We start from the raw sequence: 20,800 nt of genomic DNA on the forward strand, positions 1-20,800 counted from the left end.
TAACATTAAAATTAAACAACAATTAGCAGGGCGGCTTAAAGCAAATACTTACTGTAGTGGTAAGATTGAAGCTATTGTCTTGGCTTCCTACCACAAATTCCATTCACCACGCACCGAATCTATTCTCCTTCATGGCCAATGGCTGAGCCTGGACCAGACAGTTTACAACCTTGGTGCCCTACTTGACCCTGAAAAAACCACATATCCCAACAAACAGATCAGGCCCAATTGCTGCATCCAGCATGGATGGAGGTCTACTCTAAATAGCTCACTGGAGGAGGAGGCTCCACAAATATCCCCATTCTCGATCATGGGGGAGTCCAGGACCTCAGTACAAAAGACATAGCCAAGGCATTTACTACAAACTTCAGCCAAAAGTGCCAAGTGGATGTTCCATCTCAGTCTCCTCTGGAGATGCCCCACAGATGCCAGTCTTTAGCCAATCTGATTCATTGCACTTGTGCCCCAGAATTGCAGCACCCCTAGCCAAGCCTTTCCGGTACTACAACTACAACACTGGCATCTACCGGACAATAAGGAAAATTGCCCACTATGTCCTGTACACAAAAAGCAGGACAAAGCCCTATCAATTACACCCTATCGGTCTACTCTTAATCAGTAAAGTAATATTAATACGACATTCCTGTATACTTCACCAAATATGTATTTACATTGTGTATCTTGTGTTGCCCTATTATGTACTTTAAAAAAATTATTTGATTTTCATGTACTCAGTGATCTGTTTGAGCTGCTCGCAGAAAAACACTTTTTACTGTACCTCGATACACATGACAATAAACAAATCCAAATCCAATAGTTCTATCAAGCAGCACTTGCTTAGCAATAATCTGTTCACTGATGCTCAGTTTAGGTTCTGCCAGCTCCTGACCTTGATTAAAACACGGAGAGCAGACCTTAACTCCAGGGTGAGGCGAGAGTGACTGCCTTTGACATCAAGGCCGCACCTGACAAAGTGTGTCATCAAGGATCCCGAGCAAACTGCAGTCAATGGGATTGGGGGGGGGGGGGGGGGGGGGGGGGGTAAACACTCCAGTGGTTGGAGTCATACCTAGCACAAAGGAGGATGGTTGTTGTTTGGAGGTCAGTCATCTCAGCTCCAGGTCTTCACTGCAGGAGTTCATCAAGGTAGTGTTCTCTGTCCAACTATCTTCAGCTGCTTCAATGACTTCCCTTCCACCATAATGTCAGAAGTGGAGATGTTCATTGATGATTGTACAATGTTCAGCAACTCTTTCATGATCCATTTGTGAATCCTCAGTTACTGAATCAGTCCCTGTCCAAATCCTTAGGCTGACAGGTATCAAGTACTATTTGCACCACACAAATGCCAAGCAATGATCATCTCCAACAAGAGAGACTCTAACCATTGCCTTTTGACATTCAATGGCACTGCCATCATTGAATTTCCCACAATCAATTTCTTACAGGTTACCATTGACCAGAAACTGAGCTGGACTAGCCAGATGAATGCTGTTCCTACAGAGCAGGTCAGAGGCTAGGAATCCTATGGTGAGTAACTCACCTCCCGACTCCCAAAAGTTTGTCCACAATCTACAAGGCACAAGTCAGGAGTGTGATGGAATCCTCTTCACTTGCCTGGATGATTGCAGCTCCGACAACACTCAAGGAGTTCAACACCATCCAGGACAAATCAGCCGACTTGATTGGTACCGCATTCACTAATGTTCACTCCCTCCACCACCGAGGTATAGTGGCAGCAGTGAACATCAACCATAAGATGCACTGTGGAAACTCATCAAGGCTCCTTCGACAGCACCTTCCAAACCCACGGCCATCATCTAGAAGGGCAAGGGCAGCAGGCGCGAGGGAACACCATTGCCTGCAATTTTCGCGCCAAGCCATCCTGACTTAGAAATTTATCACCGTTCCTTTACTACTGCTGGGACAAAATCCAGGAACTCCCTCCCGAGCAGCACTGTGGTGTATTGACACCACACGGACTACAGCAGTTTAAGAAGGTAGTTCACCACCACCCTCTCAATGACAATTTGGGATAGAAAATAAATTCTGGCCCAGCCACATTCCTTGAATAAATTAAAATTCCCTTGCCACACGCCATCATCCAACTCTGTATCCAACTTTATGTATCATCCCTGCCTTAGTTCATCTATTAGCCAAATATACATCAGTGCCTTTGTTATATCTAGATCTGACTACTCTACTGAAGTCATAGAATCCCTATAGTGCAGAAGGAGTCCATTTGACCCATCAAGTCGGCAAGGACCCTCCGAAAAAACACCTTACCCAAGCCCACTCCCCTGCCTGGTCCCCATAACCTTACCGAACCTGCTCATAGAATAGAATCACTACAGTGCAGAAGGAAGCCATTCAGCCCATCGAGTCTGCACTGTCCCTCCAAAAGAGCACCGACCGAGGACCACTGCCCCGCCCTATCCCAATAACCCCATCTACCCTTTGGAAACCAAGGGGCAATTTAGCATAGCCAATCCATCTACCTTGCACACCTTTGGACTGTGGAAGGAAACTGGAGCACCCGGAGGAAGTCCACGCAGACACAGGGAGAAAAAGCAAGCTCCACATGGGCAATCATTCAGAACAAAATTTGACCCGAGTCCCTGGAACTGTGCCACCATGCCACCCTCCATTGTTCTCCGAGTCAGCCTTTCCCCATCTGTAAATTTGAGCTCATCCAAAGTAGCACTATTTGTATTTTAATAAGCATCAAGTCCCAATTTCATTCACCACCATAGTGCTCCCTTATTTAAAAAGTGTACAGTGCCATATAATAGGATTGCCTGCTAATTTGAAACCCAATGAATAAAAGGGACTATATCAGCATGGATACAATGTTGGTTAAGTGACAGGAAACAATGCTAATCCATGCTGATCTATTCACCCACCCAAGGCTCGACTCCAATCAAGAAGGCCAATCTGGAAAAACCCTCCCACACCGGACTTTGCAAATTCCTCCTGGACAAATGAATGGGGATCATTGGACATGACAAACAAGTACCTGGTCTCAGACCCAGCCCAACAACTGCCTAACTTTAACATTCCTAGGAAAGTGTAGACCACCCTGAAGAGGTTCAGTGCCAGCCACAGTACTGGCCAACCTCCACAGGGAGACAGCAAACTCTGCACCGCATCATAAAAGAATGTCCAATCCACAGACACAGTGGCGGCCTATCCACACTCAACACAGCAGGACCAGAAGAAACTGCTTGGCTTAAGGACTTTACATTCATTTGATAAAATAACAGGAAACAGAGAGTAGGGGTGAATGGTTGTTTCTTGGATTGGAGGAAGGTATACAATACAGTTCCCAGGGGACTGCACTAGAACCACACTCCTTCATGATATCTATTTATAACTTGGACTTGGGGATACCTGGCAACATTTCAAAATATTTAAACAACACAAACCTGGAAGTGCAGTGAAGGATGGGAAGGATGATGAGAGACTTGCAGAGGATATAGGCAGGTTAGCAGGAGGGGCAAATACGTGGTAGGTGACATTTAACACAGACGTGCAAAAGTGTAAGAGATAAACTGCACAAATCGGTTAGATTTTAAGGGGGGTGCAGGAGCAGTGAGATCTGGGATTTTATGGGCACAAATTACAGAAGATTTCAAGGCAGACTAAAAGGCACACGGGATCCTGGGCTTTATAAATAGAGGTATAGAGTACTAAAGCAAGAACATAGGGCTGGCCACAACTGCAATTGGGTATCCAATTCCACACATTAGGAACAATATGAAGCCATATAGAGGGTGTTAAAAAAGGTTTACGGCAGCACAGTGGCCTAGTGGTTAGCACAACCGCCTCACGGCACTGAGGTCCCAGGTTCGATCCCGGCTCTGGGTCACTGTCCGTGTGGAGTTTGCACATTCTCCCCGTGTTTGTGTGGGTTTCGCCCCCACAACCCAAAAATATACAGAGTAGGTGGATTGGCCACGCTAAATTGCCCCTTAATTGGAAAAAATAATTGGGTAATCTAAATTTTTTTTTTAAAGGTTTACTATAATCGTTGTAGAAATGAGGGACTTCAGTTACATAGATAGATTGAAGAAGCTGGAGATTTTCTCCGTAGAGAAAGGGGGGGTTCAAAAGGGATTGGATAGAGTTTTTCAAAATTGGGAGGTACCGAGACAAAGCAGACATAAATGTTCCATTGGTGGATGGGGTCTAGAATAAAAAGACCACAGATTTAAGGTGACTAGCAAAAAAATCAAAGGTAGTATGAGGAAAAGATTTATGTGCTACAAGTGGTGATGATCCAAATGCACTACCTGAAAGGGTGGTAGTTTCAAATCGTGGTTTTCATAAGATAATTAAATAGGTTGTTCTTCTTCCTGCACCTAGTGGTGCACAACACAGACTTCTAGCTGTCCCCCATGGAATGTTTTCTTTAAAAACCTCGAATAGATAATTTGCCTGTTGCCAGAGGCTTACACCTTGAGGAGCCCCACTCCACATCAAGTATGGCTGACCAACTGGTGTGTTGGAAGGATTTTGCAAGTTGATACTCAATCTGTTGACTGAGGTATGAATGCACCTTCCTTGGCCATCAAGTCCTGGGGTGGGAACGGGTTGGAAATTGGCTCAACGCCCCTGATCAGAGGGGGTCAGAGCGGTAGCCGAGTGGCAGCTAAATGGGACTGTTCAAAAGGCCTGCCTTGGTCTCTGGGACTATTTCCAGTTGTTTTGTTAATCATTAGACCCTCTAGCCTCAACCCTTACACCTCCTCACCCATTCCCTATTCATGCCAAATTCATGCCGACTCATTGCCCCTCCTCCACCCCAAAAGATCCGTCATACCCCCATGCCAACTAATGTCCCCACCAACGTCCATGGCCCTTTATACCCCCATATACCACCTTAATGGCAACTCATGCTAACCCATACCCACAATCCACCCCATCATCTCTTATAACCCTATTCCACCTTAATATAAGCTCATGCCAAGGAAACTGTTGTGTCACTCGCACCACAGCTTGCATGGATGAGGGTGACACAACACCCCGCCATGATCTCCAAACCACCATCGGAGACCCCCTATATCAAACCTCCCTATATCAGAGACCCCCCTATCAGGGACCACCCACCCCTCAAAATCTAAATAGGAGTCCAGACAGCTACAGTGAAAACCACTGCTTTTTCACTTACCTGTCCCTTACACCTGCTGCCTCAGACATAATTGTAGAAAGCAGCAGTTACTTCATAGCAGTCACAAGGCTTTAAATTTCCTCAGATCCTTTGATCTGTGAGGCTTCTACTCACTTTCAAAAAGAAATAGCTTTTATACGCTGTAATTGACATGATAATAGCTTCCAGACAGGTAGGTGCCTGGATTGTTCATTTTCATCTCCCTTCACACTTGAATACTGAAGTACTCTAATATGAACCTAACCATAATGTTTATAAACATCTAGCTATGATTGACAGGTCGTCACCATATCAAAAGCAGTTAAGGGCATTCTGCTAAGAAAAAGAGGAAGTGAAAGCACTTAACTCCCAGATGTTTATAAACATTCTGGTTCAAATGACCCATTTATAGGGCATGTAACTAGCTGCTATTGCCAGCAGGGGACCAGAGAATTGGAACCGGATTGGTGACCATCCCATTTTCTGCCTGACACACAATTCTCTGTTGCGTCGGGAACTTCGCTTCTAGTGGTGGAAAATCCATGTGTTTGTCAAAGCAAAAAACACATCAGTCTGTCAGGGCTGGGCCTGATGGAGCCACCTCCACACTGATGGAGGCGCCATTTTTAAATGGCACCTTGCTCTCAAAGTTAAGGGCCCACACTAACCACCCACTTCTCCCCCCCCCCCCCCCCCCCCCAGACACCATGAACCTCGGTAGAACAGGAGGAACACCCACAACCTTCGAACACAGGGGGCCAACTTCCCCTGCATCACTTGATGGTCTGGTTACCCACCCCGACATTAAACGGGCACCAGGCTGACCTGGCCTCCCCACCATCTTCCTCGACCTCCGGTCATTCCCCCCATTCTGAGTGTCCACATACCTCCCGTCCCCCCACCCCCTCCCCTCCCACTGCCATTCAGGCACAACAACCCCACCTCCACTATTAAACTCCCCCCCCTTCACATAATGGGAACCCTCCGCCCATGAAATTCCATAAAGGCCCTGCTCCAGCAGTGCCAACCTGACCCAGGCACAGTGCCAGGGTGTCAGCCATGTTCATACCACGCAGGGATTATACTCACCTCTGCGCCCCGAACAGTCATCATGATTGGTTCTCAGGAACCAATAGTAGTTCCTGCCTGCGTTACACAATACCGGCGGGGGTTAATATCTAACATTCGCGGAAGCATTGGCATTTAGCTGTTCAGTGATATGTAATTCATGGTAATCAAGTTCATGCCGTTTCTGGCGTTTAAAGGCTCATTTAAGTATGCCAGTCTGGTTCATACCGAATAAGGGTGTGGACCAGATTGCGTCACATTTTGCAGGCCAAGAGCATAGCGCATCATTTGGCACCTGGCACGAACCCCACTTAGGGGCTCTCTCTCTATTCTCCCGGCAGGCGCTACACGGGCGGTGGTAGATTCATGCCCACTAAATCACTCTTTACATGCAGCATATTTATATACCAAGTAAAATTTAGATGGGAGACGAGTCAGTCTGTGGTCGCTAATCCATTTGCAAAGGTATAGTCTTCAACCAAAACAGTTTAAGAACTGCTGAAACAGGACATTACAAACTGGAGAAGGATGGTAACAGGGACCTAGGAATGGAGTTTGTGGCAGAGGCCAAAGACATGGGCAAATATTCTCACCTACACTTCCTGCTGGAAAGGTGCAGCAGACCGAAGGCTGCCTCCCAGACCCCTCTCTCTTTCCTGAGGGTACGGGGAGGCTGCAATGAGGTGAGCTCCCCTAAGGACAGGAGGAAGAGGATAGTCTTTCCAAACAAGCATGTGTGGATGGAAACAGGCAACAATAAAAATCAGCACCAGACGTGTGGTCCCTCCATCCTGGAGACAATATGCCAAGAGGATCTAGGACCCCCTGGTGTATAATAGGCAAGTAAAACTTTCAGGAGCTAAGCCCACACTCTCTTCCCAATCAAAGCACAGCACACCGGAGATGAAGACACCTTGCAGAGCCACTCATTCTCCTCTCCCCAGACACCCCACATCCCCATCTCTGAATGACCAACATTCACCCTATTGCCTTCTCACATCCATGCCTCGTAGTTACCCAGCACAAATCATGACCTTCCCTCATCTTTACACAAGCCATTCTGAACATTCACACCACTGCTTTCATCCTTGCACAGTAAGAAGTCTTACAACACCAGGTTAAAGTCCAACAGGTTTGTTTCAAACACGAGCTTTCGGAGCACGGCTCCTTCTTCAGGTGTCCTTGCAGGACAAGAAGGCACTCAACTTGACAAAAAGCAGGGACCTGGGTGGTAGGTGCATGGGGGCTGGATAGGGGAGGGGAGGGCACCTTATCAGCTACTGATAATGCATGCTAACCTGCTCCATTGGGAAGGGCAAGGATGCAGAGTTAGAAATAATCCGCTGAGGCAGCCTGATTGTCCCGAGATGCTCAGTCACATAATAAAGAAGTGATCTTGTGCCTACAGAAGACACCTTGCTTGTCTCTTCCATATGAATCTCAGAGTCATATTCAACTCTGAATGTTAACCCTCTCTACAGATGTTGCCATACCTGCTGAGATTTTCCAGCATTTTTGGTTATTCCATCAGATTTCCAACATCTGCAGGATTTTGTTTAATTTCAGGAAATAAGTCACTGGCACAAAATTCCAGAATTCAGGATTAAAACAAACCTTAATTGCTTAACTTCTTAACTATCTTAACCACTTTCTAATTACTTACGAAACCAATCTGTCCTGGGAAAGGTAGAGAGACCATGAAGACATTGGGATCCTGACTCAACGGCAGTTTCTGGGACTTGCTGCCTCGTATCCACCTCCACCGGGCAGGGAAAACTTGTCTGACAAATACTCTGCTTATCCAAGATTGGATGTCGGACACGTAGTGTGACATATCAGAGGCAGGGAAGGGGTTAAGAGTGGTGGTGAGGTAGAGCTGAGTGTTATTTGAGTACATGTGAAATCCAACATTGGACTTTTGGACAAGGGGCAACATGTATTTGAGGAATTGGAGAGCCAAGAATAGAGCCTTGGGGAAAAGCAGCTACTGCAGGTGATTATCTGGTTATGACTAGACAGATAGGAATTGAACCATGCAAAAGCACCTGGCCAATATCAAGTATCTTCCTGCAAACAATTTATGAATAGTGGGAACCATAAGGAACCCAGAACAGACCACTGTGGTATCCAACTTGTCAGTGCAATAAGAAAGGTTTCACCCTTTAGCGCATTTGCTTCTGCTGGCTTCCCATTCAGGTAAGTATATTTTAAAATTGTATCTTGCTGGTAGATACCAACCTGGCAGTTAATTTAAGGACTAACTGTTAGGATGAACTGTAGAGCACCATATTTCTCTGGTTCCTCGGTACACTCAACACCATAAGACCATGAGACATCGGAGCAGAAGTTGGCTATTGGGTCCATCATGCCTGCTCCACCATTCAATCAGATCATCTCTCATCCAATATGTTAATCCTCAACACCACCTTCCCACCTTATCCCATAACCCTCGATTCCCTGACTGATTAAAAATCTGCCTATCTCAGCTTGAACACATTCAACAACCCAGCCTCTACAATAAAGAATTCCGCAGGTTCACTGCCTTAAAGAGAAGGTATTCCTCAGCATCTCTGTCTTATATGGGCGACCCTTTGCTCTGTGATTATGTCCTCTGGTCCTAGACTCTCACACAAAGGGAACAATCTCTCAGCATCTACCCTGTCAAGCCCCCTGAGAATCCTATATGTCTCAATAAGGTAGCCACGCATTTGTCTCAACATCCACAAATACAGGCCCTACTCAACCTCTCCTCAGGAGGAAAATCGCTCAATACCCAAGATCAACCTATTGAACCTTCTCTGGACTGACTCCAATGCCAGTATATGTTTTTTTAGATAAACGGACCAAAACTGTTCACAGTATTCCATATGTTCTAACTAAAGGGTACAGAGGGATAGGATTTCTGAGCATCTGGAAAGACACTGCTTGATTAGGGATAGTCAGCACAGATTTGTGAGGGGTAGATCTTGCCTCATAAGTCTTATTGAATTATTTGAGGAGGTGACCAAGCATGTGGATGAAGGTAAAGCAGTGGATGTGGTGTACATGTATTTTAGTAAGGCATTTGATAATGTTCCCCATGGTAGGCTTATGCAGAAAGTAAGGAGGCATGGGATAGTGGGATATTTGGCCAGTTGGATAACGAACTGGTAAACAATAGAAGTCAGAGAGCGATGGTGGATGGCAAATATTCAGCCTGGAGCCCAGTTACCAGTGGTGTACCACAGGGATCAGTTCTGGGTCCTCTGCTGTTTGTGATTTTCATTAATGACTTGGATGAGGGAGTTGAAGGGTGGGTCAGTAAATTTGCAGATGATACGAAGCTTGGTGGAGTTGTGGATAGTGAGGAGGGCTGTTGTCGGCTGCAAAGAGACATAGATAGGATGCAGAGCTGGGCTGAGAATTGGCAGATGGAGTTTAACCCTGAAAAGTGTGAGGTTGTCCATTTTGGAAGGACAAATATAAATGCGGAATACAGGGATAACGGTAGGGTTCTTGGCAATGTGGAGGAGCAGAGAGATCTTGGGGTCTATGTTCATAGATCTTTGAAAGTTGCCACTCAAGTGGATAGAGCTGTGAAGAAGGCTGGTGGTGTGCTAGCATTCATTAGCAGAGGGATTGAATTTAAGAGCCATGAGGTGATGCAGTTCTACAAAACCTTGGTCAGGCCACATTTGGAGTACTGTGTGCAGTTCTGGTCGCCTCATTTTAGGAAGGATGTGGAAGCTTTGGAAAAAGTGTAAAGGAGATTTACCAGGATGTTGCCTGGAATGGAGAGTAGGTCTTACGAGGAAAGGTTGAGGGTGTTAGGCCTTTTCTCATTAGAACGGAGAAGGATGAGGGGCGACTTGATAGAGGTTTATAAGATGATAAGGGGAATAGATAGAGTAGACAGTCAGAGACTTTTTCCTCAGGTGGAACAAACCATTACAAGGGGACATAAATTTAAGGTGAATTGTGGAAGATATAGGGGGGATGTCAGAGGTAGGTTCTTTACCCAGAGAGTAGTGGGGCCATAGAATGCACTGCCTGTGGAAGTAGTTGAGTCGGAAACATTAGGGACCTTCAAGTGGCAATTGGATAGGTACATGGATTATGGTGGAATGATGGGGTGTAGATTAATTTGTTCTTAATCTAGGACAAAAGTTCGGCACAACACCGTGGGCCGAAGGGCTTGTTCTGTGCTGTATTTTTCTATGTTCTATGTTCTTACTGTTTTTTGCATGGTTCTGGCAAGACTTCCACAGCCAGGGACTGGTTTAGCACAGAGGGCTAAACAGCTGGCTTGTAATGCAGAACAATGCCAGCAGCGCAGGTTCAATTCCCATACCGGTCTCCCCAAACAGACGCCGGAATGTGGCGACTAGGGGCTTTTCACAGTAACTTCATTGAAGCCTGCTTGTGACAATAAGCTATTATTATTATTATATTCCATTTCCTTTGGAATGAAGGCCAACATTCCATTTCCCTATTACATGCTGAACTTGCGGGCTAGCTTTTTATGATTTATTCAGGAGGCCCACCAAATCCCTCTGTGCTACAGTTTTCTGCAGTCTTTCTCCATTGAAATAATATTCAGCTCCTCTATTCTTCCAACCAAAGTGCATAACTTCACATTTTCCTACATTATATTCCGTCTGCCATGTTTTTGCCCACTCACAACCTGTCTATATCCCTCTGTAGACTCTTTGTGTCATCCTCATCCTTTGCCTCCCAACCTATTTTTGTGTCATCCGCAAACTTGGCAATAATGTATTCACGTCCCTTGTCCAAATCATCAATATATACTATGAATAATTATGGTCCCAGCACTGATCCCCGTGACACTCCACTAGTTACAGGTTGCCATCCTGAAAATGCACCTCTTATCCCAACTCTCTATCTTCCATCAGTTCGTCAATCTTCTGTCCATGTTAGTATCCTATCCCCAACACTATGCCCTCTTATCTTATTAAGTAGCCTTTTGTGCAATACCTTATCGAATGCTTTTTGGAAAACAAAGTAAATTACATCTACTGGTTCCCATTTATCTATCCTGCTCATTGCCACTCAAAAATTCTAGAAGATTTGGCAGGCATGATTTCCCCTTCATGAAGCCATGCTGAGTCTGCTTACTCGGAGTAAGCAGAGTCTAAATGTTCTTCTATTGGACTCTTACCATTTTCCCAATGACAGATGTTAAGCTAACTGGCCTATAGTTACCGGATTGTTGCCTCCCTTTTTGAATAAGGCTATTGGGTTCACAGTTTTCCAATGCACTAGGACTTTTCCAGAATTCAAGGATTCTTGGAAGATGCATCTACTATCTCTGTAGTTACTTCCTTTAATATCCTGGGATGCAACCCATCAGGTCCAGGGGCTTATCAGCCTCTAGCCCCATTTGTTTCCCTAGTACTTTTTCCTCTAGTGATAATTATTGTACACATTTCCTCCCCCCTTTTGCCCCTTGATTATTTAGTATTTTTGGAATGGTATTATCTTCTTCCACTGTGAAAACTAATGCAAAGTACTTGTTTAACTCATTTTTCTGGTCTCCCATTATTATTTTCCCTGTCTCATTTGCTAAGGGGCCTATGTTCACTTTGGCCTCTCTCTTTCTTTTCATATATTTAAAGAAGCTCTAGCTGTTTGTTTTTATACTACTTGTTAGTTTACCCTCATAGTCTATCTTCTCCAATTCCATTATTTTGTGTTCATATTTTGTTGCTTTTTAAAACTTTCCCAATCCTCTGGCTTATTACTAATCTTTGCCATATGTTTTTTTTCTTTCAGTTTAAAACCATCCTTAACTTCCTTGATTAACCATGGTTGATTTATCCCCTTCCTTTCTTTCCCAATGGGGTATATCTTTGTTGTGAATCATGAACTCCATAAACGACTGCCATTTCTGATCAACCATCTTTCCTGCTGAACTCCTGTCCCATGCCACTTCAGCCAAGTCTGCCCTCATTCCTTTATGATTACAATTATTTAAGTTTAGCACAGTTATTTCTGACCCAAGTTTCTCACTCTCAAACTGAATGCTAAATTCTACCATGTTATCATCATTGTTTCCTCAGGAATCTTTTACTCTGAGATTGCTCATTAAAACCACCGTCTTACACATTACCAGATCCAAAATAGCCTGATCTCTGGTCGGATCCACCAAACACAGGAGAAACTAATCTTGCAGTGAGAGCAGTAATAAAATGGTTAGGTCACCTATTTACATCTACAAGAGTCTAGCACCTGTTTCAGGTGTGGGAAATACATGCCAATTTTACAACCTTCATCAACATGGCAGGTGGCATACTGTGAGCTTGTAATCGATCTGCACTTTCTGCCTTCCACATGGGTGGCTTAGAAGGACCCTTTATAAGTAAAATGTGTGCATGTGGTCAGAATTTGCAGGTGTATTCTCTTTGTCTTAGGAATCAACAGCATATATTGTGATCCAGAAAGCAACTATTATGAAAACATTGAACAAAACTAACACCTACAGATACCCAAAATGAGCAAGGAGAGATAAAAGACTGGTCCATATTTATAGCTCCAATGGGAAAGAGAATGCTTTCCCAATACTGAAAAAAAGGCAAATTGGGAAGTACAGGTCAGGTGGGCAACTATTGGTGTGATGTGTATTTTCGGGGATATTACTCATGCCGATCAGTTACCATTTGTTCGTCAATAACTGCTCGGGACTTCAAACATCTTCTGGAATTTTTCAGGCAGTAACTAACCAGCTTGTGGTGTATAAAATTGTGCTGCTGTGTTTGCCTAGACTTTCTATATTTCAAATGAATTAATTTAACCATACAAATTTGGGGATCTTCAGAGTATAAGTTATACACATCTACAAAATTGATGGGCAGGAAAAAAAGTAGTTGGCAAATCAAAGCTGAAATGCCGAATGACAAGAGCATCATGACTGGATACTTTAGATTGGATTTTCGTCTTTTAGGTGGGTAGCAGGAGTTGGGAGGTTTGCCAGCTCAGTGCATCCACTTCGGAAGAAAGTGCTTGAAAAGATGGAATTTTGGGCTGCAGTCGAACCAGCTGACCCCAGAATGAGTTCAGAAGCAGCTCTGAGAGCTGCTGGGTGCCTAGGCGGGCTGTTTAAAATGCTCACTTCAGTGTTGTGAGACACCCTCTGAATTATAATAAAAACAGTAAGGTCTCACTCACCACTTACACCTCCTCATCATTTAAATACATCCCATCTATGCCTCCCATGGCAAGCTATAGAACTTCCATGCCCATTCACCCACTATATAGAGCGTCAATAGGATGCATCAAGAAAGTTTTTAAAGGTCAGTCATTCATACATAATTTTCCACTTTAAAAACAAAAATCAAAATATTTTAGCATTTGATTGTACTGTCTTATCATTGTACAAATTGTGGTGCTATCTGAAAATTTACTGACCACACCTCTAACAACCCCTGCCCATGTCATTAACAAAGAAAACAAATAATAGCAGGCCTAGGACTGATGCCTGGGGGGCACCAGCAGTCTCATACCATCAGCAACCATATTTGTTAACTACACTTCTTGGCTATTCAATTGTACCAATTCCGAATGCAGTGAATCAAATTGCCACTGACACCCCAGGATTCTCTGTTGACATAACCAAGTGTAAGTTTCCCATCAGTTCCAGGTCAACAATTTCCATGAATCATGACCCCACTGACATCCTCAATTATCCCTCTTATACTTCTATGCACCTTCTTTGTGCAGAGGTCGTGCTGTGTGATCATAACGGCTCTGTCCCTTTCCATGTGATCATAAAGGGTATCTCTTTCAAACCTTCCTTGTACCTTCCCTAGAATGTTGCCAGGGTGAGAGGCATGAGGCTCCTTGGCTCTGATTTATCCCCTTTTTCAAAGTAGAGATTGCATGAACTAGCTTCCACTCACAGGAATTATCCTCGATTCTACTGAACCTTTGAAGATACAGCCATGGGGCAAGGGGGGGGGGGGGGGGGGGTCAGAGAGCACCTGCCCCATCTCCACAATCATCCTTGGATGGATATTATTCATACCCTGAAGCCCCATAAGTTTTGAGCTTTTATAATCTATTAACATTGCCATTTTAATAATAAATTGATTCCATTCGGAGGGTCAAACACTTTGAAAATTTGCTTCATTGATAGAAGTGACTGATGCAAAATAGTAATTTATGATCAGTCTGAATACGGTCAACAGTATTCTTTATTGGCCTTACATGATTCGGAATAGTTGTCTGGCTTCTAACAGAGTTGAAAAAATGATTCTTTTACTATCATAATTGCATACAATTTTCTATTCTATACATTTCTTGACCACCTTTTGTTTTAATCTCACTCAGTTGTGTATAATATACTAATCCCTGGATTCCTGTGAGTTAAATTCCTGAAGTGTGCAGAATGTCTGTTCCAATCTGATTTGCCTCAACTGTAACAGCTTGGCTTTACACATGCCCTTCTTTTAACCATTGGAACATACTGACATCATTCTGTTTGATTTAAAAATACATAAACCCTTAATCCACATTCCTGGGTTGCCTACCCAATAGACAAATTTGCCAAATCCTCATCCATTTTTGTTAAGTTAGCCATCTTGAAATCAGGGACCAACATGAGATTGGCAGCAGCCTCAGCTCAGCCAATTAGTTTGAACCCAATTCTATTGTTCCCAGAGCTGGCTAGGTGTTCCCACACCAGCTTGTCTATTGTTCTCTTATTTCTTCCAAAACTCATACTGGCCATTCTGAATCAACATTTTAATCAATCCAAGAATCACTATGCTATATTTACTTTTACTATCTTTCAAATTAATCTTTCTCAACATACAAGATATCCTGACCTCCTTGTTCAACTGCTACGGTCTAAGTCTTGATACTTCTCCATTTTCACTCAATGATATACCTTTTCTTACCCTGAAAGGAATTTCATTGCTGTTTGGAAGTTTCACTTTTAATTCAGTTTTTCATTTAATCTTTCCTAGAATTTGTCTCGTTACCTTCAAATTTGCACCGCTAATGTCTTTCCCATCCATGTATTAGTTAGCCAATCCTCTACCCATGCAAATATAATATCCCCAACATCATGCGCTCTTATCTTATGACGTTGCCTTTCTAGTGGTACCTGATCAAGCTTAGATTGTAAGTGCAAAATCCAAACATTGATTGTAAGTGTGAAATCTAAATATTTCTGTCTTGAGCATGCTGAATGACTGGGCTTCCACAGCCCTATGGGATGAAGAATTCCAAATATTTATCATCTTCTATGAGTGAAGAAATTCTTCCTTATCTCAGTCTTAAATGGCCAATCCCTTAGATTCTGAGAAATCCTTAAAGGGCCACTACAGGCCCTACTTAAAACAGAGAAAACAGTTTGCAAATAATTTCATGGGACCAGGGATATGAAAAATTATGCCCTACCTCCCCAACCTCCCATGTATGGCCCTCGATTCCTCCCCAGCTTTACTGGGCTGGCTGGGCTATTCAGTGGAGCCATCAGATTTCACACCTTTTGATAAGCAATTTGATCAATGTGAAGCCATAACATGAAAGTTGGTCAAGCTTTGGATTATTTCCATCAGATGGGCGTGAGGCTCACCCCAACCTGACTGCCAAGCAATGGAAGCAGTCACACAATAATTTACCTCATTGCATCCAGTACAAAGCTCATGCCCCATAGCATTGGCATTATTTTGCAACCCTGATTTAATGAATGTTATAACTGCAGCAATGCTCAAAAACAAGAAATACTTTGATACCTTGAGACCTTGGGCAACCATATATAGCAAGAAATCTGGGGGGGAATTTACATGGTGAGGGTCTCCTAACTGTGCACCTTATTTTTTGCAAAAATAATGCACAACCCCAAGAAAACTGGCTAAATGCGATCTCTGCAGTCTCTCCAGGGTTTCTATGATTCTTTCGCCAGTTATGTGCAAGGTTGATAAACACACAGTGAGGCTAGTGAGGATGCCAAGGTTTTCCCAGCAGCAACATCAGCTCTAACATCACTCCTTCCTGAGAAAGATGCCACTTCAAAGAAATGTTTGTGGAACAACATCTTTGCTGAAAAGCAAGAATCCAAGATCAAGGTTTTAAAATCCTGTCAAAAAGTTAAATTACATATTCAGCTGAATGAAGGTCAGGCACATCAAATTTAAACTTTTCCTCTGAAAAGTAATGATATAGGTGCTTGCCATTTCAAAATCATGCCTGAGGAACAAGGTGCCCCCAATTACTTACTCAGACCAGAGTTGCACTGCTTTGCCATTCAACTAAATTTGCCATGTTCAAAACTCAGCCACTGTGGTCGGGATTCTCCTGCAATCGGCGGGATGGCCCGACGCCGGCGCCAAGAATGGCGTGAACCACTCTGGCGTGGGCCACCCAGAAGTTGAGGAATCCTCCGCACTTCCGGGGGCTAGGCCGGCGCCGGAGGGTTTGGCGCTGCGCCAACTGACGCTGAAGGGCCGGCATGTTCAGGCACATGCGGGATCCCCCCGCGCCCTCCCCCCCTCCGCTCCCGAGGACCGCACCAGCTGGCCTACCAGCCAGGTCCATTTCATGCCAGCGGGACTGGCTGAAAACGAACAGCCGCTCGGCCCATCGGGGCCCGGAGAATTGCCGGGGGGGTCGCTGCCAATGGCCCCCGATCGGCGCGGCATGATCCCCGCCCCCACCCGTAAACTGGTGCCAGAGAATACGGCAGCCGCCATCAGAGCGGGATTCACGCCGCCGGGTCGGAGAATCCCGCCCTGTATTCTGGATGGTTGGCATGGTGGTGCACATCCCCATTGACATTAATACCCACAACACATTTATCCAAAGTTGGGTGACTAAAAAGAGTTTTCGGCACCTTATGGGAGAAAACACCTCTTCCACAATGCAATTTTCTCATTTGGCTTCACAGAATATGACTCAGTTCCTCAACTTGCTGCCTCTATTACACAGCTGAGAACAGGAAGAAGTGTGAAACCATCTATTGTAGGAGGTTGCATTCGTCAAACTAAAATACACTCAGGCATGTAATAGAAATCTTTATCTTTAACCGGGATTGATACAATTTAACCAAAGAATCCACAACGAGAGTTTGGCATTGACTTGTGTTTTGTGGGCTCCCTGATGGATTTCATACACCTCTCTGTTGTGGTCACATGGTGATATTATCTCAAAACCAGCATTCCATGTAGCCAAAATAAATGTAGAGTATAATGTGCAAACATCTTTATCCCCTGATGCATACTTTGGCAATTTTTCATTTTAAGTTCCTTGTACCTCCTGTACCACAGTGCAAATTCATTACTACAGGACCGACAATTCAAATGTGTCGTGATTTAAGCAGGTAGCAAATATAATTGGGTAAATGTAACCACCCACTCAGCTTGTACATTATACTTAACTTGCACAGCAATCTGTATTTTATATTTGCAGTTTCCTTCTGGAAGAAGGAAAGATTTTTTAAAATTCACCTGACTGAGGAACATTTAACTTATGTCACACAATGTAAGCAGAGTCATCAAGTGGATGACAACACTACCAAGACTTTTTATGCTGAAGGTGAATCCGAACACCTTTGATCCAAGCGGATTTCCAACGGACCAAATAACTTTGCATTCATTTTTATTAAGTGAAAAATCCTAAGACATGCAAGTGGATATAAATTGCAATAAGATGTTAGGTTTTGCACTATAGAAACTGGAACAATAAATGTTTTTACAATTCTTCATTCCAATCTCAGCTAAGTCAATTAGAAGAAGAACAATGCAGAGTACAGACTAAAAACATGGAACCTGAGGACCATGGAGAGGAAAAATTAGGGAATAGTTTTGCAGCTAATTATTGAATATACTTAGGGGGCTTGCAACAAGTCATCTGCCTAGCATTTGATTTTGTGAATGGAGGAAGTCCCACAGAAAGAAAGGATGGTTTGCTTTGTATATATCATTATAATATATCATTTCAAATTGTAATTTTAAATGGTCAACATGTTGATTACAGTAAATGTTTTTGAATATATAATTACTTGTTACATTGCTGTCAAATTCTGAATTGTAGGTGGACAAGCTGGTCCACTATTTTGTGGTCGAACTAAAAGTAATAAAGACACAAAATTGTTCCTTAGAAAGCAAGGTGGGACACACATAAAATTGTTCAAAGTTTCTGTTTTTGTATGCATCATAAAAGGATAAAAGACCTTTTACCAACAACCCCTCCCCACCATGAGAAAAATATTGTTTTCTTTGTCAGTAGTTTATCAAATTTCTAAACCTAATATTCCACTTTTTTTTATTTGTTCATGGGATATGGGCACCAGAGGCTCTGCTAGCATTTATTGCCCATCGCTAAGTGCCCTTGAGGGGGCAGTTAAGAGTTAACCACATTGCTGTGGATCTGGAGTCACATGTAGGCCAGACCAGGTAAGAACGCAGATTTCCTTCCCTAAAGGACATTAGTGAACCAGATTTGTACAACAATCAACAATGGTTTCATGGACATCATCAAACTTTTAATTCCAGATTTTTTTTAAATTGAATTCAAATTTCACCATCTGCTGTGGTGGGATTTGAACCTGGGTTCCCAGAGCATTACTGGTTAGCTGGTCCAGTGGCAATACCACTATGCACTGCCTCCCAATTTTATCAAAGGTAGAGTTAATGGCAAAGTAAACAAACCCTCACAGATGCAAGCCTAGACAACGGTTGTCAATCCTTATGCACAACATTGAATTATTTGCATTTCAATTAAATTATCCAAACACACGGCATAACATAAATATCTATTCTCAGTTATTACTTATGCAGCAGTGTTTTCAGGGTCCTAGGTTTATTATTAATGGCAGGAAAAATAAATAAGATAGAAAAACAATCCCAAACAATATACAAATGCATAACATTACATTTCTGAAAGTATGTCTAACTATTGTTGAAACCATACACTTAACGGCTGTCCAAGATATTCTCACCCGGGTTTAAGTGCATTTGAAAACAAGCTCCTTTCTCCAAGTATTTTATTTCACCTGACACTTACCCTCTATTTTTCACTTCAAACACGTTATTAAAGTTCTTCTGCCGGCCTCCCAGTCCAACTTTGTCAGAAGCACTGTCCTTGGATGCTGACTGGGTGGGTGAAGTTGGGTTTTTCAATCTGTTGAGGAAACAGTCAATTGCTTTTCTGAATGCAGCCATCTTAATCGTTTTTTTTAATATTCATTATCGCGTATTCTCTGTAACGCCATCCCAAATGTTCCTCGGTGAAATCTGGAAATACCTAAACATCCAGAGTCCCATTGCCATAATCACTCAGGTCTCTCCTCCATCACAGCGCCTCTCTGGTCACTGGCTCTCAGAGGCTGTATTATACACCTGGCGGCTGACGTCAAGCTGCTGCCTGCCGGCACCAGACAGCGATGAGTGACAACACAGCAGGACTTTTACTTTCACTTAACTCACTCAACCTCTCCGCATTGACGCTGCACAAAAAGCACGACTAAAAATGCTTTCATTTTTAACGCAAGGAGGAGAATTTCAGTTACCTCCCTTTTACTGGTCTGCTGGATGGAGCTAACAAAAAGGCAGGATTAAAAGTAATATAACACTTCTGAACCTCGTGACCGTTCTATGGGATGAATGAAGTTATCCTGAAACCCGACAGAAATACTAACAAAGGCGCTTTACACTTTATTAACTGCACTTTCAAAATTGACATAAATATGAGATAGCCAACAAGCTGAAAGAGAATGGGTACAATTTAGCTACCGCAATGCGCCCAGCGTGGGTCTGGGCACACTGGTTAAATCGCGGGAAAAGCCTAAATCGAGACCTCCGCCCAGAGGGAATCAGTTTGCCATTTAACCGGCCTGATTCCAATGGTGAATTACGGATCGCACCTAAATATGGCGAGCATATTGTTAACCACAATTAGCACAAATTTCCATCTAATTAGTAAGATTGACGTCGAATGAGGGCGGCATGGTGGCGCAGTGATTAGCACTGCTGCCTCATGGCGCCAAGGACCCGGATTATATCCCAGCCTTGGGCCCGAACACTGTTCATGTGGAATTTGCATATTCTCCCCATGTCTGCATGGATCTCACCTCCACAACCCAAAGATTAGGGGCAGCACGGTAGCATGGTGGTTAGCATAAATGCTTCACAGCTCCAGGGTCCCAGGTTCGGTTCCCGGCTGGGTAACTGTCTGTGCGGAGTCTGCACGTCCTCCCCGTGTGTGCGTGGGTTTCCTCCGGGTGCTCCAGTTTCCTCCCACAGTCCAAAGATGTGCGGGTTAGGTGGATTGGCCATGCTAAATTGCCCGTAGTGTCCTAAAAAGTAAGGTTAAGGGGGGGTGTTGTTGGGTTACGGGTATAGGGTGGATATGTGGGTTTGAGTAGGGTGATCATTGCTCGGCACAACATCGAGGGCCGAAGGGCCTGTTCTGTGCTGTACTGTTCTATGATCTATGTTCTATATGCAGGGTGGATTAATTGACCATTTGAAATTGCCCCTTAATTTAAAACTTTTGTAAAATAGAGATTGAATTCGGATAATTTGAAGAACCATCCTCTACCAGTTCTGCCAACTCCAGCATGATGCCACCATCAAGCTCACC

General features: G+C 43.7%; 1 protein-coding gene across 10 annotated transcripts in view; it reads right to left on the reverse strand.

Annotated features, from left to right (window-relative positions):
- LOC119976272 (transient receptor potential cation channel subfamily V member 6-like) overlaps positions 1–20,800 on the reverse strand; it is a 177,183-nt gene that overhangs the window by 144,894 nt on the left and 11,489 nt on the right. For 4 of the 10 annotated variants that reach the window (XR_005462894.1, XM_038816677.1, XM_038816674.1 and 1 more), the window contains exon 1: positions 19,223–19,474. Coding sequence is in view for 5 of the 10 variants with exons in the window: in XM_038816677.1 (XP_038672605.1) it covers positions 19,223–19,380 (158 nt within the window). In the remaining 5 variants the exon portion in view is untranslated. Of the gene's footprint in view, positions 1–19,222; positions 19,506–20,800 lie in introns of those variants that run through there. The other 6 variants (XR_005462895.1, XR_005462893.1, XR_005462896.1 and 3 more) reach the window with 4 other exon arrangements.

The sequence above is a fragment of the Scyliorhinus canicula genome, chromosome 13 (genome assembly GCF_902713615.1).
Source record: "Scyliorhinus canicula chromosome 13, sScyCan1.1, whole genome shotgun sequence".
Lineage (NCBI taxonomy): Eukaryota > Metazoa > Chordata > Chondrichthyes > Carcharhiniformes > Scyliorhinidae > Scyliorhinus > Scyliorhinus canicula.